This window comes from Rousettus aegyptiacus, unplaced genomic scaffold (assembly GCF_014176215.1).
Source record: "Rousettus aegyptiacus isolate mRouAeg1 unplaced genomic scaffold, mRouAeg1.p scaffold_m13_p_11, whole genome shotgun sequence".
NCBI lineage: Eukaryota > Metazoa > Chordata > Mammalia > Chiroptera > Pteropodidae > Rousettus > Rousettus aegyptiacus.
Window position 1 is genome coordinate 72,712,048 of NW_023416286.1, and position 25,521 is coordinate 72,737,568.

At 40.0% G+C, this 25,521-nt stretch overlaps 2 protein-coding genes across 2 annotated transcripts in view; one reads left to right on the forward strand and one right to left on the reverse strand.

Moving 5' to 3' along the window:
• Nucleotides 1-25,521, forward strand: part of LOC107513079 (glutamine amidotransferase-like class 1 domain-containing protein 3A, mitochondrial) — a 49,848-nt gene that overhangs the window by 150 nt on the left and 24,177 nt on the right. The window contains exons 2-4 of the mRNA XM_016149349.2: nt 853-1,024; nt 3,671-3,875; nt 15,133-15,239. Coding sequence (XP_016004835.2) covers nt 853-1,024; nt 3,671-3,792 — 294 coding nt within the window. The 3' untranslated portion in view covers nt 3,793-3,875; nt 15,133-15,239. The remainder of the gene's footprint in view (nt 1-852; nt 1,025-3,670; nt 3,876-15,132; nt 15,240-25,521) is intronic.
• ACOD1 (aconitate decarboxylase 1) lies at nt 10,868-19,274 on the reverse strand. The gene is made up of 5 exons (XM_016149347.2): nt 19,188-19,274; nt 15,736-15,897; nt 14,888-14,977; nt 13,390-13,595; nt 10,868-12,517 (listed from the first exon to the last, which is right to left on the reverse strand). The coding sequence occupies exons 1-5, from the start codon at nt 19,197-19,199 to the stop codon at nt 11,551-11,553; spliced, it is 1,437 nt and encodes a 478-aa protein (XP_016004833.2). The 5' UTR covers nt 19,200-19,274; the 3' UTR covers nt 10,868-11,550.

Genomic DNA, 25,521 nt, shown 5'->3' on the forward strand with positions numbered 1-25,521 from the left:
TGCCTACCCCGAGTTTCTTTCCTTGCCTCCAAATCCTCAAGTCTCCCCGGATCAGTGACCCTCCAGGATCCAAGGTTTGGGAGCAGAGGAACCCAAGCGATCCCCACCCCCCCCAAATATTTCTGATGGCAGACTTGGGGTGTTTACCGAGAGTTTGGTGGAGCTTGATGTGTAGAAGTGGAGGAAGTGAGAGTTTCTGAATGGCATGTTTGGGGTTATTGGGTTAAAGCCCCTGGGACTTTAACTCAGAGCCCTGAGAGTGCGAGTTTGTCTCCCATTTGATTTAGATCAGTGGTTGCCAACCCTGAAAAATGATAGAGTCATCTAGAAAGATTTTAAGACACTGATGCCTAGGCTTATGCTTTGTTACTAGAGATTTGTATTTTACTAGTCCATTTGGGCCTCAAACAACTCAGGGTCTTCTAATCTGTAGCCAGGGTTGAGAATCACTGCTTTAGAAAGGTTCCAGGGCAGATTTCATCAATTTCCCCATGTCTTTTCAGCCAGATCCTCTCCCTCTTCCATCTCTTTAAAAAGTGTATACGTATATATATTTGGAAACCAATCTCTTTCTGTTCTGCTTTCTTTCTGGAAGCTAATTTATAGCTGTATTTTTTTCCTTGAAATTGAGCTTTAATATTTGTTGTAGGTGTTGGCCCTGGAGACAAACAGAATTTGATTTTTTCCTTGAAATTGAGCTTTAATATTTGTTGTAGGTGTTGGCCCTGGAGACAAACAGAATTACTTAGTGTTTTTTTGACTTTCCTTTTGTGGTTTAGACTCTGAGATTGATTTGCATGACTGTTTTCATAGAGGGAATGGCATCGTTTGTTTTTGTTTCTATTTTTAAAGGTGAAGATATTTGCTCCTAATGCCGAGCAGATGCACATGGTTAATCACTTGAAAGGGGGCCCAATAGAAGAGAGGAGAAATGTGCGGGAGGAAAGTGCCAAGAGAGTCTGTGGGGACACACGCGATTTGGCAGACCTGCACCTCAGCAAGCTTGATGCTGTCATTATACCTGGTGAGTTAGCCGAAACTGTGAGGCCAACTGTTCATTTTAATCAATGTTCACTGACTTCAAGACTCTGTTCCCAACAGGGCAGTGTGGGCTCAGCTGCCATTTTGAACTTTCTGGGTCAGGCTCTGGGTTTGCAGTTCTCAAACTTTGCTGGATGTGAAAATCACTCGGGGAGTTTTCAAAATTCCCGGGGCTTGTGTCCCTCTGAGACCAGTCACATAAGATTCTTTGGGGGTGGAAACAGACATTAGTATTCTTTGATGCTCCCGGTGATCCTGCTGTGCAGCCAAGTTTGAGGACCAGCGTTCTGTCTAGAGTGACTGCCGGAGCCAGCCAGCTAAAGTTGATCAGTACCTGAAAGACGGGGGTGAAGCCTAAGGGAAAAAAGAGAAGACAGAAAAGATCTTTCCGGGAGGGCATACAGTCAGAACTGCAGCCCCGAGTTTATTTAGCATAGCCTTTTTATGTGATTTTTGAATACCATAATCAATCACCACGTTACCATAGCAAAGCACACTGTACATATCTAAAACAATGCTTGTCAATTACATAAGATCCTACATGGTCTTGTTTCCATGGTAGTATAACATTCCATTACCTTAAAAGGTGACTTTATGAGGCTTACCAAGGTGACCATTGTATTAAACTCATCAGCCATACCATGGCTTTTAGCTACGTGACTTCTTCAGTGCCTCATAATGGCTTCTGAAAATGGCTCCCGACAAGTGACCAAGTGGTTCCAAGACTTGGCTACACCTGGGATCACAGGGTTTCAACACCATCAAGACCTATGTCCCTATGACCTGGAGTTTGGAACTTTTAAGATCCCTAGATGCTTGTCATAATGCAGACAAGTTTGGGAACCACTGATCTATACCAATGTGTCGCTAATTTTAATGGGTATATGAATCACCTGGCTATCTTGTTATAATGCAGATTCTGATTCAGCTCCCAGGTGACAGGTGGCATGTGACATGCAGCCCACAATTTAAAGCCTTGAGGCTCTAGAAATCACAGTGGAGAGTTGCTTATTTCTGGACTTCTTCAGTGCAGGAATAACTTATAATAGATGACTCTACCTTTTCAGGTAAAAGATCGATTTACAAGTATAATTGTCTTAGATATTTAAAATTTTCCTTTTATTTAATTCCCTTCATAAAGAGCTATGTGTTATATATTTATCTCTTCCAAACTAAACAATAGAGTCAGTTGTATTTTAAGATTATTTTAAACATTAACAATATTCTTGAGATTTTTGGAGGCCATTTGCAGGTGTTCCACAGTGAGAACTGGGAATCATTGTTTTAGATCAGGAGTGTGTTGCTTGTGGCGACTTACATGTATTTATCTAAATAGGTTGCTTACTGCTATTTTACATATAAAGTCATTCGCATATCTATGCCTATGTTACTAACACTACCACAATTTAGTGGCTTTAACAATAAACTATTATGGGTTCCGTTGGTTGACTGGGCAGAGCGGGGCTTTGCTTGAGATCCCTCATGTAGCTGTAATTAGCTATGGCTAGGCCCGCAGGCATCTGGAAGCCTGATTGGGGTGAAAGACACCAGAGTGGTATTTTCACTCTCACGTGTGGTGCCTGGGCTGGGACACCTGCGGGTTGGCTGGGTGGCCACGTGGCCATTCCATGTGGCTATCTTGGGCTTCCCTATAAGCATAGATCTTAGGGTGGTTGAGGTTCTTATGTGAAAAGTGGCATCTTCCATCCCAAGAAGACTCAGGCTTTTTTCTAACAACCCAGCCACAGATATCCCTCAGCATCACTTCTGTTGTATTTAGGTAATCAAAAGTGAGACCAGATTCCAAGAGAAGAGACTACAAAAGGGTGTGAATATCAGAGGCATGACATTGGGGCACCATCTTTGGAGACACACTACACATTATATATGCAACGTGACTTTAAATATCTATTCACAAAATCCCAGAGGTGAAGGGTGAGGGAAATTAATTTTGAGCTGCTGATGTTTTGAGGATTTATTCTTTTCTTCCACTGCAAATTGGGTTGACCTAAGACAACTTTGTAAAGACGACTACCCGATACTGTGTTTTCACATCAGACAGTTTTACTTGTAAATCAATTTAAAACAATACTGCTATTTAAAAAAAATCTTTTAGCACAAAAAAGATAGGTTTCTGTTTTTAGGAGAAATGAAGTGATCTTAAATATTTTTTAAAAAATACAGTTCTACTTTATACCAAACTTGAAATATATAGGAAAAATTGGCATCATGATGGGTATCTCAGCTTGTGTCTTCAGACTGCTGATGCAAAAGGTTTATTAGTAGGTTGATATAAGCCCTTTAGGTCTGTAAGATCCACTTGCTACAAGGGCTGCGTTGAAGCCATGCAAACTCTCTAATGATTGAGTCTGCATCTTAGTACTCGGCACCAACTTTTTCCAAAAGGATCTTTGACAAATATGGGTTGCTATCCTGACTTTTTAAAACAAAGTTAGTTAATGAATTGAAGTTATTATCAACTCCCAAAGACTTTAAAGAAATGCTATTTTTCCATTCTAATCACATGCGTTCTTGCTCTTATCTGCCTTAATTCTTTGCTGAAGAATTAGTTATTCATAGGTTCTTCTTGTCATCTGCCTCAAATAATCCTAGTCTCCTGTTTTTGCAGATAATTTTGGAGTGGCATGGAACTACAGTGTGAACAGTTCCGTAAAGGACTCATCAAGCCTTCCACTGTGCTTAGAAGCCCATCGGCTGGAGCTGCTGCGTTTCTCCTGTGCTGGCAGCTAAAACCTTCCTGCTTGTGAAGTCACGGTGGGTCGGGATAATAATGTGGATGGAGAGGAAGAAAAGGATGAAAAGCTTACTCCTGGGTAAGCAGGTTCTACAGTGCTTTCCCATTTTCCTTCCTCCAGATAAATGTAAATGTGCCTGCTTTTCTGATAACAAATTATCTTTCATTATGGGGCTGTGGTGTTTGATGATAGGTATTAGGGTGGATGGGAAGGGTTAAGGGACCATGATTTAAGGTGATAAGCCCAGATGGCTTTGAATCACAGAGAATGTGTATTCTTTCAAAATACATTGGCTTATTCTGTAAGAAAATTTCAATATAGCAATTCTCTTGCATGATATTCAGCTATATGGATCAGATTGTGCTTACTTTAATTTCTTCTTATTGATCCTAGTACAGATAGCCTTTGTTTCTTTTACTAACTGGATTAATTAAATGAAGCCTCCTGTTGCAACAGATTTCTTAATACACCGTGCCTGTGAGCTTTTGTTCTGAATATTGCAGTGTTTGAGAGGCCACAGTGAGCTGATAATTTTAACTCTCTTCACAGTCATGCTGTCAGGTGCCTAAGAAATGCTTTCTCCTACTTGGTTAGATCTTCTTTTCTGATAGGTTTGCTGATGCAGACCAAGCAACTACTGTAAAAAAAAAAAAAAAAATCCCAGATGCAAACACAGCTGCAGGGATGTGAGTGAATCCTGCCAGGAAGCCGCCAACAAAATGAGGCACTTTCATGGCGTGGCCCCTCTGCGCGAATTTTTTTTTTTTCCCCACGTGAAATTTTTGATAGGAAAAGTGGTGGGGGGTGTTTTATAATGTATTCTAAAAATATGCATTAATTATGATATTTGGAAGCAACTGTTCAAGTAAAAATACATTAGCTCCACCCAAATGAATTACATACTCTATCACTTGGTACATACTGTCAACGTGATCTTGACTCAAGGATGAAATAACTATTATCGGATTATTCAGACATACATGGCTTCTACACAAGCACACTGTCATTTTTATTTTCCACTTTTTAAAGCCAGAAGTAACACCCTCATGCCGTGTTCTGAACAGATGGGCACTGGGATGTTCCAAAGGCTTTTTTTCCTGAACCTTGAGGTTCACTCCTACGTGGGAACCAACTGTAACTGGGGTGGGTTGGCCTGTTTTTAATAATAACTACAACAAAAAGGGAGCATTTTTAAAGAGAGATGATGATATCTGTTGATTTCTCCATTAACAGCAGAGCTAGATGACTAGACTAATTTTTATTATTTCTGAGAAGGTATTTATTCTGCTCTTTGATTCAGATAAAGCGATGGCACTTTTTTTTTTGCTACTATGCATCATAAATTCTTTTGATGGGTTATATATAGCCATCGACTGCTGGGTACCCAGAGGGATATGGGTCCAGGAGCTGGAGTAGTTACTTCTGAACCACTGCTTTCGATCTCTTTTGAATTATCACTTTCTGTGAACTGTTCCTATTCCTATTTTTGTTGATGCAGAGTAGAGGAAGAGAGGAAAAGTGGACCACTTTCACTAACGAGTGGTAAAAGGACTTTGGTGTTGCCGATGGATTTTTCATTGGTAGGAAGAGAACACATACGTGTGCATGCACGCACGTGCGCTCCTCTGCTGGAAGGAAAAGCGGTGTCTCTTGTGACTTCGCTCCCTACCTTCAGTTCCCTATAGCTTTGCTCTGTGTAGGAAAGTCCTCCAGAATTGACAAGGAAGCAGCATTCCTATCGTGCCACAAGTCTCTTGTCGTCACAGTTTATATTATGGACCAGAACCACAAGCTATTAATTCCACTTAAGGAAGGCTCACAGGCCCTGGACCCTGCTCCTGGAACCCAACTCAGCCTCCGAAGCTCTCATTCCCACCAGGGGAGGAATGGCAGAAGCACAGCTGGCCTGCGACAGGCACAGAGCACTTGCCTTGTCCTGTTTGCTTACTTTGCTGTCTCTTACATTAGATCCTAAGTTCGGCTTCGATCATAAGAGATTTTTGCTTATTTTATTCACTGCTCTGTTGCCTGCACCAAAGACAGCCTTGGGCACCCGTTGGCCCTTAATCCACACTTGTTGAATTGAATGAATTGAATGAATGCCCACTATTTACTCAGTATTCCCCACATAGGCTATCACAGACCTTAAGGTAGTCCTAGATATCATAGGGGCCTTATCTGTCTGTGACGTTATTTTTAGATAAAGGATTCCAAGTAAAATTGTTACAAAATATAATATATAAAAATTCCCTTTAACCTCACACATTCTCATTTTAAGTGCTGCAGTTAAAATCATAGCCTTTTGATCTATGACATCTCTAGGCCTGCTGGGGTGTCAGTTTTAGTTAATATTATGATAAAACAGACTTTAAGTGCTACAGAGCAGAGACAATTTCTAAAGTGGAGGCAAAGTCCAATCTTTTTCGGTATCATTTTTTTACTTTACAACGCCCTACAAACAGGAAAGGAAGACGTCTCAGGATGGGAAAAGTTGAGCAGAAAAGAGATAACAATAAGCCAGAGGCTCCTGTTTTTATTAGGGCCTGTGTATAAGGTCAGTCCTTGGATGGAGTCTGAGAACTTGGCGCTTGACCAACTCCTTAACTTATAAAAGTGGCTAGATTGCAAACAATGCAGATCATGCCGAGTACCTGCTTTCCTTCTTTGAGTTGAGTCTGGAATTAGGACTGTTGCTGGGCGGAGGGAGCCTCCCTGACCAGCCACTAATAAAACCTTGGGTGCTAAGTCTCTTCCCAGGGCAGAGACATTACATACACTTTACTGAATTTTTTACCGCTAAAGAAAGGAGCATTCGTGTGTCTCCTCACTGGAGGGAGAGAGCCTCGAAAGCCTATGCCCGGATTTCTTCACACACTGCTATGTCTTTTTCTCTCATTGATCCTGTTGTGTATACTTTAACTACAAAAAACCTTAGCCGTGAATACCTGAAAGTGTGCATGGTCTTGGAGATCCCCAAAGTATATACAGTAGCCAACTGTAGGGCTCCTCAGAGCTGGCAAGGTGTGTCTGGTGACTGAGTCAGTTGACTCAGGGCCCAGGATGTGTGCCGAGGATGCAGAAACACAGAGGGGGAGCTGGAACAAATTTCCCTCTGTGAGCTGTGAGCTGGAGGCTCGTTCCAGTCTCACGGTGGGGTTTTCCCCCTGGTGGTCTGGCCAACTCCATGTCGAGTACTTCTTTGCCTACGCATAGGGCCTACAGCACTAAGAGCAGGCCGAGTAGCATCTTTTGTTGCTCCTCCTAGGGAATGAAAGGTAAGAGCAAGCACTTGCCTCAGTGTCCGGACATCAGATCAGAGCTGCGGAAGCCCCCCCCTCCCCCCCAGTCTCGGGCTTTCTCAGGGCCAGGTAGCTCACAAGCAGTTCTTGTCCTTGAGGCTCTTGGAAGGAAGAGACAGTGAGCTCAGCCTTAACTCTCCCTTTCCAACAAAAGGTCCCCGCTAGCACTGTGGCTCAAAAACGCCCTAGCTTTTGACCCTCATAAAAGAGAACCATCTAGAAAGGAATGTGGGGAGACAATTTCTCTTTCTCTCTCTCTCTCTTCCCGTTCCCTCCTCCCTCTTTTTCCCCTCTGTTTTTTGTATGTGGTGCTGTGGGGGCGGACAGTGTGCAGGGCTGCCAGCGAGGAGGACGTGGACGCTCTCTCCACAGAGCCACATTCCCTCATTTTCTCCTGCCTTCAGTTAACTCAGTGGGCACAAACCAGCATCAAGGTCACCCTGAGTGTGGTTGTCTCTTTGACACTGCTGTTGGTTTGACACATCCATCAGGGCTGTTAAAAGGTAAACTGAGGCATGTTAAATATTTTAAGAGTTTGAACAAAAATCAGTCTGAATTGGGCAGCATCCAATCTAGCAGACAGAAAGGAAATTTAAAATGCTGTGCAGAAAAAGACTTCTAGGGGCAGAAGGGAGCAGAGACAAAAGTGATACTAGGCAAAAAAGTGGATTGGTTATTGCAAAGTTACTTTCTTTTAGGGAATGACAGGGGCCTCTCAGGCAGACGACCCAACTAGTGCTGATTGTAGGATTCCTGATTGACTGGCTGAAGGTTCCATTTCTGAGAGAGCTGAAACTGTAATGAAGTCTTGGTTTGGTGCTATGGGCCTTAGCATAAGTGACTCCATTTGGGGCCTGGTGTCTTGTTTTTAACAGGGGTTATCTGAGGATATTAATGACCCTCAGATCTTGCCCTTAGAAACTTCTGAAATGTATCAAGACAGGGTAATAATTAAATTTTATTTCAAGGCCACAGTAGAAACCATCTCTTCTATCTTCTCTTTTTATCAGCTGTGTTCAAACAAATTCATCAGTTAACATCCAATGGAGTAGCATAATCCAAGTAATATAGAACCAGCAACAGAAAATTCTACACATTTCTAAGTACTGCTTTTGCTGCATTCTACATATTTTGATATATGATATTTTTGTTATTGGTTAGTTCTAAACATCTTATAATTTACATTATAATTTCTTTTGTGACCTAAGAGTTATTTAGAGGAACATTTATTTCCAAACACTTCAAGCTTTTCTAATTATCTTTTTCATTTTGAGTTAACTTAATTACACTGTGATTAGAGAAAATAATCTGTATGATCCAGTCCTTTGAAAAGTTGCTGGGTTTTGCTTTATGGCTCAATATATGGTTCATCTTTTTTAAAGTTCTATGAGATTTTTAAAAGATTGTGAATTCTCTAGTTGTTGGGTGCAGAATTCTCTATATGTCCACTAGCTAAAGCATGTTAATTATGTTTAAATCTCATATAGTCTATTTTCGGTTTCCTTGAAATATCAGTTACTAAGAGAAAAATGTTAAAATTTCCTCAGTATGGTGTTAGATTTATCAATTTCTCCTTGCTGTTCAATATTTTTTAGATGCATGTAAATTAAGAATTATTTTAGTTACCTACTGATTTGAACTTTTTATCAATATTATTATTTTTATTTCTAGTAATGCTTTTTGCTTGATTTTTTTTTTTGGTCTAATGTTAACATTTATTTATTCCAGCTTTCTTTTGTTAATAGTCCATACACATTTTCTCCCATCTTGTTACTTTCAAGTTTTCTGCATCCTATGTGTTCTGAATAAAATATTTGATAATGGAGAAAATAAAGTAGATTAAATATTGATAAGAGAGTTACTTAACTTAGAGTCAGGAAGCTATTAAGGAAGTGGGGTCTCTGCAGCCTATGGGTCTTGTGCCTCAGGTCTCAGAGCTATTAAGTTGTTAAACCTGTTGCTACACTCACCTTAAAACGTCCTGGAGCCATAAACATCCTGGAACGACTGCTGTGTGGACACATATGGACTTTGTTTCCTTCCCCCGAGTTTTCACCTCTCTCATTTTCATATTGGAACTAACCAATCGCCGTTAACCTAGCAGCAATCCTTCCTTTGCATGAAAGAATTACAGTTTGTGATTTTTAAAAAATCTTTATAAACCCTGCCTTCTTTGTTCTTCACAGAGCACAGTGTGGTTGCTTCCGGAATCTGTGTCTTTTGGATTACAATCCTTTTGCTCATATAAATGCTTCTTGTTCTTTATTATAGCCTGAACCTCTCCATTGTTTAACAAGTATATAACTGGATTGTTTTTTAAGTGTCTTCTGATGATACCAAAAGCAGGAACAATAATTCTTATTCAAATGGTAAAATGGACTTGATCAAAATTTTTAAAACAACTCTCTTCAAAAGAGACCATTAGAAACATGGAAAAACACGTCACAGACTGGGATAGAGTTTTTCAAAAACATTTATCTTATAAAGAACTTATACCTAAAATGTATAAAGAACTTTTACAACTCAACGGTAAATAACCTAATTAAAATAATTGGCAAAAATGGGCAAGAATTAGTCATTAGGGAAAAGCTAATGAAAACCACTATGAGGTATCATTACACCATCACTAAACTGGCTAAAATGAAAAAGAATGGCAATTCAAAGGGTTGTGAGGATAAGGAGAAAGTAGAACTCTTAGATATTGTTGGTGGAAATGTGACATGATAAACCTACTTTGGAAAACAGTTTTTTATAACCTAGACTTGTACTTACCAAATGACCCAGCATTCCTACTCCTAGGTGTCTACCCAAGAGAAATGGAAAGATATGCCCGCAGAAATATATGTATGTGAATGTTCATATAAGCATTATTCATAATAACTTTAAGCTGGAAACAATCTAACTATTCATTAACTAATGAATAGGTAAGCAAATGCGGTACATCTATACAAGGGAATGCTACTTAGCAATTAAAAGAAAGTACTGCTATGTTTGTGGAAAACTTTTATTATGCTAAGTGAAAGAGCCAGACACATAAGACTACGTATTGTGTGATTCCATTTACTATATCAAATGTCTGGAAAAGATACAACTGTAGAGATAGAAAGCAAATCATTGGTTGCTGCAGGCTGGAGGTGGGAGTGGAGATTGATTGCAAGCAGTCATAAAGAAACTTTTAGAGTGACAGAAGTACAAAACTGGATTGTGGTGATGTTTGCACAACCATAAATTTACTGAGATTCATTGAAATCTACACTTAAAATGGATTAATTAATGATATGTAAAGTAGATGTTAAGAAAGCTATGAAACATTTTTTAAAATGAGTTCATAGTCTTGTCCTTTTAACTGGAGCATTGAGTGCATTTACTCTTTTTGTAATTACAAATATATAAATATTTAAAAATTATGTTTAAAAATTATAAATATTTAAACTTTTTTCTATCGTTTATGTCCTGCCTTTTTAATGTATCTTTCCCCCCTCCTTTCTTGCCTTTCTACAGATTATTTTTTTCCTAAATTCATATTTCTGCCTCTATTAACCTAGAAGTGATAATTCTAACACTTTTTTTTGTAATGATTACTCTAGGAATGTCAACATGCATACTTACAAATCAAAGTCTAGAGTTAATAGTTGTGCCCTTTTCTTGAATGATGCAAAGAATTTAGGACAAATTAATTATAATAATTCCCTGCAATTTTTAACCCCCTAAGACATTTTAATTTTTTATAGTCAGTATTTAATTATATATATATACTTTTTTGCTATCATTTTTCATTATATCTCAGGCTCTTTATGTATTATGTACTTCTCAAAAAAGTTTTGTTGTAATGAAAGGTGACATAGTGGTTAAGAACATGGCTTCTAGGGGCAAAGTGCTTTATTTTTTAGACTGCTTTATATTTCTGCTTTACAAATAGAGAAACCGAAGCAGAAGGATACCCAGTAACGTGTCTGAGGTTACATCTGGTTAATGGCGGAGGCAGGATTTGAACTCATTAAGCTCTTATATTTAAAGCCAATAGCCCTGTGGAGATGGTCTAAGAAGTCTGTTGGTGGTGCAACAGATCAGAGCCCTTTTCCACTGTCAGCAAATATATGTACGGGTTCAAATTTCTCTCATGTCTTGAGGTTCATGAAGTTCATTAGATTTCTCTGTAAAGATTAAGTTTATAGGCAAATCATCAAGGACTTGAATTTCAGCCATACGAATACTTATACAATCAATTTCTCTGTGTTTCTTGCATGTATATTATCTTGCTATAAGAAATTGGAAAAGCCTTTCAAAGTTACAGGACAAGACTCCTTCCATGTATCTCCAGTTCTGTGTCTAGATTTTCTGCATCATGCTGCATTTATTCCTGGGCAGACCAAGAACAGACTTGCTCTGTAAAGCAAAACACTAAATTTCCCCATATATAGTCTTTTATATGGCAGAGAACCTCAGGAGAGATTTTATGCTGGGACTGTTAAATGCTGGGCCGATTCTGAAACCATGTCCAGTGGAGAGTGTCCTTTCAGAAGCGCGGTTAACAAAGAACAGTCCTCTAGGTCTTCCAGGGTCTCTACCATCTCGATGAGTCTTTCTACTGTGTCGCAGGACAGCGTTTTGGAGGCATTGGCTCTGAACTTCTCCAGTAGGTCTTTCTGGCTCAGTGGCTTCCTCCAGTGACCATAGAAGGTATCGCAGCACTCAGTGAAGGTGATGCCGTCCTTGAGGGTGACACTTATCTCACAGTATAGTGTGTTGAAGTTTGGGAGGTTGTCCTGAGGATGCTCAGTCTCCACCTTACTGAGCAACTCTCTCATCTGTGGCCTGTTGATCTGGCATGTGTGGAATGATGGGACAGTGATGTTACCATCGAGTAGCATGGCACAGGCCACGTACTGGAAGGAGTGACGGGCTTCATGCTCCGAGTCTGGGAAGGGCCGGTTTACATACTGGACATCTGGAATTCTGAGCACAATTCTTTCGATCCGGTCAATGGGAAGCAGGACTCCGTCTGTTACAAGGCGCTTTCTCACAGATGCAGCTGCATCTGCCACCCAGTGGGTAGCCAGATGTGCAGGGAAACGCTTGAAGGCCACATCCTGCTGGTCCAGCAGCCAAGTGTAGGAATTTAGGTTTGGAAGGACTTTGGGAGAGTAGTTGGCATAGAAGGCCCCAAACCCTGCCTGCATGTCCAAGACCTGCTTATTGCCTTGGAGACCCAGCATCGCCAGAAAAGCAGCTTCCATTCCATGCCGGGCAGCGTTGCCGACATGAAGAGGCTTAGTCTGAGTGGCAGCATTTGCCATGGGTGCTCCCGCATGAGACACAGCAACGGCCAGAGCCTCTTGGCACTTGGTCATGCTGAGCCCTAAAATCTTGGATGCAGCAGCAGCACTACCCAAAGTTCCGACCACTGAGGGGGGATGGAATCTGAAAGGCGAAAATAGCAAAAAGTTGAAGGTTTACAAACCTTAACCATCAAGAGGCAATGTAGCGTAGTGATCAGGAGTTTAGAGAATGGAGTCAAATCTCAGCCCTTCTGCCTATTGGCTGAGTGATCTGGGGAAAGTTATTCGACTTCTCTGTACGTGTTTTTTTCTTACATAAAATGGCAATTATAATGGTATCTACCTCATAGTTTTGTGAGTTTCGAATGAATTCACATGCTTACAACAGTGCCCGAAATGTAGTAAATTCTTCATAAATGAAATTGTTACAATATTGGAGAAAGGTAAAAGTTGTTGATTGCTGAAAGTCCATTTAAATAACTATAAAAATTGAGGGCCTTGTAGAAACTGTGAAAATTCACTCAATATTCCAATTTACTCCTTTCCTAATAAGCGGGATCAAGTAGCAAAATAAATAGTAGATTGAACCATATAATAAAGCCAACATGTCACCATTTTTTAACAGTCAGATTTGGGATATTCTGAATGTTCTTATTAGTCCGAAGAATCGTAACAAAAACAAAGTAGATTCTGCTTTGATGGGATCAGGACTGTCTAGAGTTCCCACGCATACTAGAATGACCTGAGTCACCTGGGATGAGGAGCCTCAATTTATTTCACAGTCTTGTTTGCTTGATTCTCTAAATCCAACGATTTTTCACGGGAACTTCTGAAGTTATGCTCTGTATATGGGCACACAGTTTAATATATGACTGGTGAATTGACTTATCTGCTGGCACTAATATTAACATCTTCAACTGAGCCAACCTTTACATCCAAAAGCTCTACAGAGATAACAATTGACAGATGAAAGGGAATATGGCTCTCTCTCCATGGGGCAAATATTTCCCATACCTTTTTGGTATGTTATTGGCTTCCTTGGAGAAATTCATTAATCGGCCTTGCACTTCAATCCCAACATTGAAAGCCAGCAGCAGGTCCAGGCCAGAAAACTTTGGACTTGGAGGCAGAGCTTCTGATAAAGCCATGAGGACAGGAAGGACAGCTCCAGAAGGGTGGGTGGCAGGGTGCCATGTGTCATCAAAATCCATTGAGTGAATCTACATAAACAGACACAAACAATAACCAAAAACCAAAATATATTTCCCTGAATGAAATGGCTTTTGGACCAGTAAGTGTTTAGTAACAAGCTTGTTTGATATGATATTTTTAGATTTGAATCTCTGAAAATAAAACCTATGAAATGGCTATGATTCTTAATCACATGTCTAGGCACTGGACACACTGTCCACCACCCAGATCAGGCAGGACCTTGCGGGGCAGCTGTGAGCCCCAAGGAGTTTGGGTCTTACCCAGGTGGCCAGAGCTCTCTGCCACAGCCCCTGAAAAGATCTATGTTCCCTTTATAAACAAAGCTGTGGAATTAGGTGGCTGCTCCTCCCTCCCTCCTTCATCCCCCACCCTTAAAACAAGTTGCACTAAAACTTTAGTATCATTTAGTATCATCAGACCATTTATTCTTGTATCTTTTTATTATGAAATAATTTTAAACATATGGAGAAGTTGTAAGAACTTTTGAACCTAGATTATATACTAAGCTATATTTTAAAATCATTATTTTCTGCTATAAGGTTTTCTTCCTCTTTATTCCAGCCATTTGCTTTTTTCTTATATGAAATAGTAATAACCAGAAGTTCATTTAAAAATAGATTTTTATGTCTATTGGATGTGGCTTGTGTGTTTCTCACTGCTTACTGGACATTTACTCCTGGATGCATCATTGGGTTTGACTTTCAATATTCTGAGCCACTGTCCCCCCAAACCAGGAAAATATCTCAGAAATCCCAACACATTCATGTACAAATTATATCTTGTAGACTGCCCTTGAAAACAAAAAAGCATAAAGCATAAAGCATAAAATTATCTGTCAGACAATAAATCCTATTTGGTTCAAAAAATATAATCATCCTATATAGACATCATTTCTTTCTGAATAAATATTCATAGAATGAATGAATGAATGAATGAATGGTTGGTTGGTTACTGGATAGAAAGTGGTACTGACCACAACAAAAAGAATTGAGTCTGGAAATTGGGTTTTATATTTTTTGCTATATATATTCAGAGCTTAGAGTTGGGATACCTTGGGGGAGTTTTTATCTAAATCCTTCTATCTTATTTCTTCTACTTCACAATTTGTTTGGAAAGCACCAATTTACTATTAAAACATGAAAACTGAAATTACTACATAGGAGAGAGAGCAGGCCTCTTTAAATCCCAGCGATGTCATCAGTAAAATATGGAAATTGGGCAATTTCTAAGATATGTCCTGGCTCTGAAAATTATTGTGATCGTCTGTCTATCAGTTGAAAAGACATGAAAACCTCCTTACAGCCACACCGTTAACAAAGGCAGCATATGTCGGCGGCAGCCTGAGCTCTGGTCGGCCCCAAACAGTGCTGTAGGTATTGGAATTGTAGATCTGGAACAGAAGAAGATCAGTGATACAGAGCGTGAGCACAGCACAGCATTTCAAGAGTCATTCTTCATCTTTGGAGGCATTACATGAATAGTCCTTATCTGAAACTTTGGTCCTACATTGAAGGCCTAATCATTGAATTCTTCTCTTCCTTGTAGAAGAATATACAACTTTCTCCGTGGATGTGAGAAGAGATGCTGTCAATCGATCCCAGACCACGATCCAGGGGGTAGAGTCTGAACTTACTCTTATTTATTCCTTGTGTGTAAGTACTCGGGACGGTGGACTAACCATTTATACCAAGCACATTTTCTGGCGAATGGATGCTACATCTCCCACATACACACTCACTGTCTGCTCAGAGTGCCAGCCCAACCTTTTCTCCAGAGACTCTCAAAGTCTTTGCATGAACGAATTGTCTGGGGTACATGCTATTGCTTCTAAAACTCTCAGGTAAAAAGTGTTTTCAGTCATAATAGTAATAAACCATGAGATATTACTAGTGTTAAGACTAGTCTTAAAATCAGTCTTAAGACAGTGACTTAGTAAAGGATGTGAATGAATACTAAAACTCAGATAGCAAAGCATTGAAAAGCGTAAAACTATATACACCAATGCTATGTACACCAAGTAGTATCCCTAAAACAAAGAGCAGGGTCGCAGAACACACACACAGCTCTGGGTACACTCAGGGGTACACTCATGAGCAGGTATGTGTGCACGCTTGGTTTTATCTCTAAAGGAGACATTGAGCTTCTTACTTTACTATATTCACTGGCTTTGTGAAACACTTCTGTACTGGTTCCCAGGAATCCAACGCCCAGAGTATCCAGAATCATCCTCTTGCTCCTCTGAATGACACGATCCGTCAGGTGTCCCACTTTCAAGCCGTGGATCACTTGGGCAAAGCTTTCTGTGACAGACTTTAAAGGAAAGAGTGTTAAGCAGTGCTACGCTCACTTTGTATTTGCATGCTTCTTTTACATGTGAGAACTAGACGTACTTTTATGTGAAGCGTTTGCTAGAGGGAGCCTGGCCAATCAAATTAAGTTCAATTGCTAAAAAATGATGTGTACCGAGCACCTACCAAGTGTAAGAAAAAAGGGTGTGGAAATGCACGACAGCCTGTTTCTGTCCTCAGTCAAACTGAGGCAAAGGCTAGCTAGCAGATGATGACCATGGAGGATGGCGAAGGTGACAGTAGAGAGAAGTAGAGTCACTGGGGAAGGATGAGAGGGACGTCTCGCCCATAAAGCACAGGGTATTCAGACCGCTGGTAAGTGCCATATTAAGTATGTGCCAGGTAATGTGCTGACCTTTCAAAATACAGTATCCATTCAATACCCACAAGTCTCTGGGTAGGTATTTATTATGAGTCTCACTTTGGAGGTGAGGAGACCGAGACCTAGAAAGACCAAGTCACTAAATTACACAACTTTTAAATGATGGAATTAGGACAGAAACCCCTGTGGGTCTAACTCCAAAATTGATGCACAGCTATTAAGCCTGTTTCTTAAAGTGTGGTCTGATGAACACGTACATCAGAAACACTTGGAGTTCTTGTGAAAATTAATGTCTGTGGTCCCCACTCCAGACTCTGAGAATTAGCGCTCCCAGCATTAGAAGCGTTGGAGTTATGGCACAGGATTCTATGCTTTCATGAAGATGTCCAGGTGATCCTCCAGTTCTCTAGTGCTTTCATGGCCCACGTGGTAGCTACTCTCCATATACGCTCTTGAGTATCTGAAATGCGACTAGTCCAAACTGAGACATATTACAGGAGTAAAATAAACACTGGATTTTGAAGATGGGTAGGCAAAAAGGAATATAGAGCATATGAATAGTTGTGACATCTTGATTACATACTGAAATGATAATATTTGGGATAAATTAGTTAAATAAAATATATTATTATAATTAATTTAATTAGTTTCTTCTTTTTAAAACATAGCTGCTAGAAAATTTAAAAGTATCCTGGAGAACCACTGCCTGCTTTTTCTGTTGGTGGAGAGTACCTGGGGATGTTGATACCTGAGCTGGTTATGAAAACTTAGGGGATTCAGCCGGACGAAGGTGCCTGAGATGAGGATGGAGGTGAAAGGCAAGGGTAGCAGTGTGGGCCAAGGTTTGGAGGAGTGAGGAGTGCAGGGAATTCGGCAAACTCCAGCTGTAGAGCTGCATGCAGGGGACAGAGGAGGAAGAGAGAATGGATTCGCGGGCTACGGTGGAGTCAGTGGGGAGCCACAGTGCTGTCTTAAGAAAGGTAGGGGTGTGATCAGAACTGTGTTTTGCCACGATCTCTGTAAGCAGCCGTGTAGAGAAGGAATTTGAGATGGGCAGACAAGAGACTGCTGCAGTGGCACCGGTTCCAGATGTGGCGACAGTAGTGCCATTTACCAAGAGAGGGAACACAGGACGAGGGGCAGAGTTTGGGGCAACGGTAATGGATGCACTGTGAACTTGTCGAATGGGAAGTATGCGTGGTCATCCTAGTGGAGAAGACCATTCAGCTCCTAACCCACAAACCACCGAATAAAAACCTGTGAGGCTATTTGCATTTTATAAGCAGCAGAATACCATGCAATTCCTTTAAATATCAAGTTCTTCAATGCACAGACAATTATTTTGTCTTTAGTATGTCTTACAAGAGAACTTTATTATGTACAGTTAAAAACATCCACTCCTAAATTGTGTTTCACTATATACTTAGCACTTAGTACCACTTAGTAAATGTTGGGTTGCTTTCCTTTTCTGCTCTGATTATTACGTTATTGTGCTACTTACTTTGTCTAACAATCAGATACATCATTTTAAAGTGTTAGCTATAGGGCGAGGGACTATTGGATTAGAGGGTCTGAATGAAGTGTCTGAGATGCTCTGATGCTAAACTCAGTGCCCAGGCAGAGATAAGAAATGGAACCAGTGCCCAGGTGAAAGTCCTCTGAGCTGGCCACTGACTAGTCCCACAGTTGCAGTCTCCAGAGGAGCAAGTCAGGAAAACCCTGTAACTTTCAAAAGAATGGGCTACTCTTTATGTCTCTGAAGCTTTGGTAGAAAGGTGAATCATCTGGGATCAGAGAGAAGAACACTGGGAGAAAAGGCGCTGGCAAAGAAGTTTCTGAGTAAAATGGAGAATAACAATGACTTTGATTTTCATGGCGCTAAAAATCTGGGTAAATGTATTTAGGGGCAAAGGGGTGGAAGGATGAGACACTGGTTTGATGATTGCCAAGTAAAACTTAGGGTTTCTAGCACTGGTTGGACTCCTTGTTCTAAGTAAAATTGCCTCCTTTCAACCTCTCTTCCCACCCTCACAATTCCCACAGATGAGAGCATTTCGTGACTGGTTGTTCATCGCTGCAGGGTTAGACCCGGCCTGCAGGGTTAGACTGTGGGGAGGTGTGTGGGCCTGGGAGCATGGGGCAGCAGGGCGCAGACATGGAGACTAGAAGGTGATCCTGGTGTCCGTCCACACGACCCCATAGTGCTAGTGACTTATGAAAGCTGGGCTTTCATAACAAGTGTGGGAGAAGTATGGGGACCCCCTGACGGGTCCTGAACGCCACTCCATGTGTGAAGAACAAGTGACCTCTTTCTGCGCCTCAAGGAAGGGAATGAGGAAATGAGCGCACAGCGCTCGGCTGTCTGTAGCCCCATCTATTTCTAAAGTATTATTTTGATCTTCTTGACTTCCTCCTGGCATTTATATCTCTTTTTAGTAAAACATTATGATTAATGTATAAATTAAGGCAAAATATGAAGTCATTTAATAAATATTTCACAAATTCCTGCTATATGTCTGGCACTTTGCTAATCTCTCTAGAATACCAAACCAAGAGGTTACAGTTTCTGCCACAAAAAGTTTATCTTCTCCAGGGAACTAAGGATAGTAAATATAATTAGAAATGCAATCTGGCAATGCTGTAATTGACATATACAAAACCAGGAGGTTGAAATTCAATGAATTTATAATGATTCACTTTCCTCCTAATTTTGTATAACAGAATCATGGCTATTATTGGTAAAATACTGATTTAAAAAAAAAAAAAAGATGCAGTTAATTAGATAGCCCAGAGGCTATGAGAAATGGTAAAATGCCATTTTAAAAGTAGAAGCAGGTAGCTCTTAAAAAGAGAGGGCAACTGAGGAAATTAAGAAAGGAAAGGTAACATAGAAGACCAATTTAAATAAGCCACATCAAATGTAACGATACCTTGAGCTTCATGGTCTAAAGAGGAGGTTTATCTCAGGAGTAAATCCGAGGAATAATTTGTTTGCTGTGTGACTGCATTTATACCCTTCGAACTCGTTCTCTTTCATTTGTTCTAACCCTAAAATTTCCACCATTGCATCACCTTCTAACTAAATTTTCTTTAACTTCCTCTGTAATGAGTTATTTAACTCACCAGCAGAGGAAGAATTAAATAGGCTAGAAAGTACAGTGGCAATGATCGAATGACTTCTCACAGGCATCAGGAAAGTACATTGACAGCAAAATTAGGATTTCATTTTGTGCCTAAATACTATATGTCAAAATTAGAGAAATATTCACACTTGAGATTTATCTCAGTATTATATTTCTAAAAAGTTATCCTAAGGAAATAAACATGATATATAGAAAAATTTAGCAAAAAAATAAAAATAAAATTCATAGCCTTTCTTAAAAGATTAAGAAATGGAAACAATCAAGTGTACCTAAATAGGGGATTAAGTAAAATATGCAATGTACAGTATTTTTAAAATTAATTTTTTATTTTTTAATTAAAATTTTTTTCAGTTATAAATGACATTCAGTATTTTCAGGTGCATTTCTATAACTTATGAAGTTATCCTTCAGTAAGTCTAGTACCCACCTGACACCATGCATAGTTATTACTATGTTATCGACTAGGCTGTATTTTACATCCCTGTGACTATTTTGTAACTGCCAATTTGTGATCTGAACAGTATTTAAGGCACACTCTCAGTTTCTCTTCCACTTCATCCCTGCTGGTCACCATTGTTTAGGGACAAATGTACCAACCAGAAGTTCCTGGCAGCTTGAGATGAAGAACCTGGAAGGGCATTGGGTGTCACTTGCACTTCTTTCCAGCTCGTTCCCTTCTTTGTTCCTGAACTGCATTTTCCATAAATGCAGATCTCTGGTTCCGGGTCCTCCGCCTGGCTTTTGGGCTGTGCTGGCTGCCCCCTTGCTCCTTTGCTATTGCCCCAGTCTGCTTCGGCACAGCCGTCCAAGCCCCTTCACTTATAATCAATCAGTGTGGCTTGTCTGGACTTAGCTCTGCTCCTCTGGGTAACTGTCCTTTCCTTCTGGCCGCCTAGTCCTGGCCAATTAATTGGTTTGTGGTTTGTACTTGTAGCAGGTACAAAACCCAGATCCCTTTGTTCCAGATGTGGCGGCAAAACATCTTTAGGAAAGACTGCATTTCAATTTTGGGGAAATCTCTTTGAGTGTCATTGTTCTACCCCAATCCTATTAAGGAAAGGAGAGTTTAGGACAAAGGAACTCAACTGCTCTGCATTAAAATGCAAAAGGCTCTTTTTCTTTTGGGCAGCTGGTATCTCTGGAAGAACAGATTAAGTAATTTTGCTTCTCTTGGGTGGAGCCTATGGAGAAAGTGTGCAGGTGCCACAGACTGGGCCAAGGGCAGGGTCAGAGGGAACCCCCATGTACTGGGTGTGCGTGTGATACCCTGGTAATAAGCCAGGACCACATGGAAGGTGAGGATGTGATCAGCAGGATACTCCATGTGGAAGGACACAGGCAGAAAAATTTGAGGAGCAGTGAGATCAAATATCTAATTTGAAGTTTTTCTTCACAACCTAATCATTCCCTTAAGTGGTTCTCAGGAAAGTTTGTTACATACTACAACCTAGTGTCCGCCACGCTTTGGGGAATGAAGGCACAGGTGATTGTGCGTGATGGGCGGGAGAGAGCAGCTCAAGGTGCCAACCAGAGGGAGAAGTGACTAGCAGCCACCTGGGGAATGCAGCTACTCTTTGGTTGTTCTACATGAGGGAGAGTCAAAGGAAAGGGTGTGACTCTACCCACTTGATGGGGTAAAGAAGAGGGACTTAGAAAAATGAGGACCTGAGGATGTTTGGATTCTACACTTAAGCAAACTGTTGTTAAAGTGGGCATCCCGGCTATGGTCTAGTCTGGGGAAACCCAGAGCGAGGTTGAACGTTGGCAACAGGGTGGTTGTGCGCATCAGGGTACCATTTCGGACGACGTTAATTTTATATCGGTGGACTTCAAAGCCAGTTTCCAGTGAAAAGGTGGATTTCTGTATCCAAAGAATAAGACGGGTGTTTAGGGATGTGAAGCAAGAAGGGCGAGGCCGGGACCATTTGCACAGATTCTGGTAAGATCACTCACAATGTAGGATTTTGTGATTATTGCTGGATAGTTGACATAAATTTGTGTCAAGAGTTGAAAGAAAGCAGGCATCAAGTTTGACGAAAGCTTTAAAAAGAGCTATCCTAAGTGTTATCCAGTTTGGGAATTCTGGGGTTTTCAGCAAATGTCTGTACTTAGACATTTAGAGATCCCTAAGACCACTTTTCTGTGAACATGAAGAACAGGCTGTGAGGATCTCAACCACCTCACTGTGGAAAAGCTTGATGAAGAAATGAGGAATTTTATCAAGTCTGACGCTCTTTAATGGAAGTTCTCTCATTCAGCTTCTCTGGGCCTCAGATTTAGCCATTATGGAATTCAGAAGAGTTAGTTCAATGCTTTGCTAGTTTAATTACTTTGTACTTTTATGGAATTGTGCCCAATTTAAAGACTAAGGCCCTCTGTAATTACAGTCACTTTCTAACTATCCGGGGTCTTAAATGATAAATTGTATATTGGCTGCACCTCTCTAATCAAAAACAACTGATGCCTTCCTGAATCCTTTTGTTCCTAGCTCTGAGTGGAAGCCAGAGCAATTGATTTTAAATGCAAATCTGCTCCTCCATTACTGTATGGAGGGAAGCATTACAGTCCTAGGGAAGGTTTCCTGCCAATAGCCTTTGGACACTCATCTTTTCACAGCAAATCTTCAGAGACTTCAGCCCCCGCCCAGAGATTGACTGCAACCTCGTGAGCCCCCCTAAGCTGGAGCCACCGAGTTAAACTGCTCTAGGATTCCTGACCCCTAGATAATAAAAGTTTGTTGTTTTAAGTGGAACAAACTTGAGGGTATTTTGTCATACAGTAATAGATAATACGAACTTCAAGCTGTTAATGTGACTTATACAGGCCCTTAGGACTTTAGTTAACTCTGTACTCTCTATTTGGTTTAGCATCTGCCCCTACCCAAGGGGCCAAGGTCTTTATGGTCTTAGGGACCTCGATACCAGCGATTCCCTCTCACCTTTCATGTCTTCTCTCTGCATCGTACTCTTTTCTTCTCTCCTTACCCCACAACTCGCTACTCGTCTTCCATCTAAGTTGGAAGTGTGTTTGTCCTCCAAGGGACATTTGGCAATGTCTTAGAGACATTCACCAAATTGCAAATGCAGTGGGCAGGGTCCAGGGATGCTGCTCCAATGTATAGGACAGTCCCCTCAGTCCCTGACAACAAATGAACTGACTCAAAATGTGAATAGTATCAAAGTCAAGAAACCCCTATCTAAGTGAGGGGTTACATCTAAGAGCCCACCAAAACATCCTACGTTTAAGTGCCTGAATGTTCTTTTATTTGATTGGAAAGTTCTGTTTAGTCAGGAAACTGATCTACCCTGTGGATCCCAAGGTCTGGCACAGGACCCACACATAGTAGGTGCTCAATACATTTTTGTTGAATAAATTAATGTAAACCTGATGTTTTCATTAAGTCAATCATACTAATACATGAGTGAAATGTATCCCTTCTTTGTTCCTAGTGTAAATATGTCAGGAAGATTTATATATTTTTAATAGCTGTGACTTTTATTCTCCTACGGAATGCTGGTCTGACAGCAAGCAGAATACAATGATGACATCTCTTGATCTTGGAAACAGCAGTTCCAGCTATAAGGGATTATTTGTGAATTTGAGCTATCAGAGTAAATCAGAACTATTTGAAACAACATATCACAGTCTTTTTTAAAAAGAAAAACCATTTAATCTGATGAATTTTGCCCAGAATCGCTGATTTAGGATTTTTGATTTTCAGTTTCTCTTTTCCTGCCTTATAATTCCTGTACTACTATTGCACAAAATCTTATGTGTCAATGCCTGGACTATAATTATTGTTAAAATTTTCTCTTTTTTTGCAAGCTTATGTTTTAGCAGAGATCACAGTGGTAGCAACCAGGGTTCATGTCCCTGATTAGTTCTTTCTTAATTCATTTGGGATATTGAGACATACTTACCATAAAAATGTTTCTGTAAAAGAGGAAACTTTAGGACAAAGTTTATTTAATTTCCTTAAAATGACAACGGCAACCATCAAAATCTTCACTGCTTAGGCCATTATCTATCTGCCCTTGTTCTGTCTCCATTTTCGCCAGCACCTCGGCAATAAGATAAAACCAAATTTTAATAGGGAAGATGAAAACTTCAGTAAGACATCAAGAAAGAGTATTTTAAAACAATACTTAAGAGAATGCCTCATAGAATCAATGCTTTTTTTTTTTTTTTTTTACAGTAGGAAAGAAAAGTTTTATAAGAAGGGAAACACCTCCAGACATGGAAGCGAGCCTGATGAGCAAGAGAAGTGTGGCTCAAAGGCCATCACTGCTTACTTTGTGTGTATGTGTTCTCTCTATAGGTTCTCGTGTGTGTCGTGTGTGTGTATGTGTGTATGAACCTTTCTTTAACAATTTATTAAACTTTGAACGGAATTTTTTTTAAGTACACAGAGGGATTAGGATACAGAGATTATGACCTGAGGAATTTGAATTATTGAATGAATGTGTGGCTGTAAAATCATTGCTTAAATACAATTGGCTCAACCTATTTTATTGTGACAAAATCTTCCCATTTGTGGAAGCTCAAGGTGATTATAATTTATTCTCTAAATCACTCTACCTAAAAGGAAAAGACTATTTGTAGCTTTTCTCATATGCATAAAAGAGCCCATTTGTGTTTCTTACTTAGTTAACTAGCAAATACGGAGTAATTATCCACCAGCTATATTGCCCTTCACCAGATGTTTGCTAAAAAGTACAATAAAATAAATAGATGCCTTGTTTTAATAAATCTGGCAGACGTTTAAAGAATATGTCATGCAGAAATTATATATACACATTGAGCACACAGAATAGGCTCTTTCAAAGCTATATTTACATATGGAATCGTCGTGGACCTGAAAAGGAAAGCAGCTGAACGTGTCAGCAGCAAAGGTCTAGTTACCTACCTCCTTTTGATATTCACATTTCACATCAGAGGCTCTTTTTCTGATATCACATCTTTCTTCGGCTCAGCAAAATTCTCTTCCTTTATTTTCTTGATTCAGTTTCATTTCTGGTCTCCTTCTCAACATACACTGGGTCAATTTTATGTCTCTTGCATTTACCTTGCATGTCTCCACTAGATTCTTGTAATTTATGTTTATTTTAACATTTCTGTTCAATGCTCTGACAAGAGTTGCATGATTTGGTCTTCCAATCACTAATTTAATCTTCCAGTGCACCCAGTCTGCTATTTAGGTCTTTTAATGAGTTTCTTATTTTGGCAATCATGTTTTTATTTTATAAGAACTCTTCCTTGTTCTCTGATTAATATTTTACATAGTAGCTTTTTCTTATCTTATGAATCCTCTAACAATCTCTTTGAGAAAATTACTTTAAAAATTAAATATTTTTTCCTGTTTCTTCCAGGATTACTCATAATACTTCTTCATCTTGATAACTCTTTATCACGCTCTTGGTTTTCCTCTTGTTTGCTCATGACAAGTTCCACATGAATCAGACTGGTCACTGGTGTTGGCCACAACCCTGACTCCAGAATCACTCATGATAGATGCTCTCTGTTCCCTTAGTGCTTCAATTTAGAACGATCACCTTTAGGCCTGGAGACCATGGGGCTCTTAATGAAGCTCTCAAACTCAGTTAGGGTGAGAGGTACTAGTCAGGGTACACAAGTAAGAGGACTACTACGATCAGACATCCTCGCATATTACAGTATTAATGTTAAAAAAATCTATAAGCCAGAGAACCTACAGAGAAAATTCAGGTTTACTCACTGTTATTTTACTTTGGCAGAACCATTAGATCAACCAGCAGACCACTGGTGGTCTCTAGATTGCTCTCCTTAGATCAGCATCTACTGCTGGTTCAATTAGTCATGGTCAGAGGAGCTTCGGTCTCCTGGGACTTGTGTGGTTCCTTAGTCTTCAGAGGGGGCCCACAGGAATGCCACTTATTATTTGGCTTGGCTTCTCATGTATGATAATATTTTCCCAAGAATTGTTATCATCTATTTTTCATATATATTTTTTTTATTTTTCATGTGGCTTTTCATGTCCCATTTAATCGAATATAGACCATTAAGCAGGGTGTTTTGCTGATGTCTCAGATTTTATCTTTTATTCCCTTCCTATTTGCATATTTTCTTTATGGTTGATAATCTA